This window comes from Egretta garzetta, unplaced genomic scaffold (assembly GCF_000687185.1).
Source record: "Egretta garzetta isolate BGI_Z169 unplaced genomic scaffold, ASM68718v1 scaffold72, whole genome shotgun sequence".
NCBI lineage: Eukaryota > Metazoa > Chordata > Aves > Pelecaniformes > Ardeidae > Egretta > Egretta garzetta.
In genome coordinates this window covers 1,139,949-1,140,252 of record NW_009259032.1, presented here as the reverse complement: position 1 = coordinate 1,140,252, position 304 = coordinate 1,139,949, and the positions used below count along the sequence as shown (strand labels likewise).

The 304-nt window shown below is 63.5% G+C and overlaps 1 protein-coding gene across 5 annotated transcripts in view; it reads right to left on the bottom strand.

The window, feature by feature from the left end:
• Nucleotides 1-304, bottom strand: part of TSPAN5 (tetraspanin 5) — a 93,241-nt gene that overhangs the window by 83,236 nt on the left and 9,701 nt on the right. For 3 of the 5 annotated variants that reach the window (XR_004841458.1, XM_009634771.2, XM_035890344.1), the window contains exon 1: nt 174-298. The exons of the other annotated variants lie outside the window; for them this stretch is intronic. Coding sequence is in view for 2 of the 3 variants with exons in the window: in XM_009634771.2 (XP_009633066.1) it covers nt 174-254 (81 nt within the window). In the remaining variant the exon portion in view is untranslated. Of the gene's footprint in view, nt 1-173; nt 299-304 lie in introns of those variants that run through there. 5 annotated transcript variants of the gene reach the window in all.

The window sequence follows — 304 nt, the reverse complement described above, 5'->3', positions numbered from 1 at the left end:
AGCCGCCGGCCTCGCGCCCAACCGTCACGCACGACCCCGGGCCCCGCTGTTACACGTCCCCTCGGTTGTCACCCCCGGCCGTGCCCAGGCCGGGAAGCGGCGGCGGGGGAGGAGGAGGAGGGGGAGAAGGTGGCAGAGGAAGGCACGAAGCGCCGTGCAACCGGCCCACTTACCCAGAAAATGACATTGAAGCCGAAGATGAAATATTTGATGCAACAACTGACTTCAGGCCCCTTGTAGTGCTTCCCGGACATCCTCTGCGCTCATGAAGACACTTTGCTCGCGGCCAGGGTGAGAACCAAAG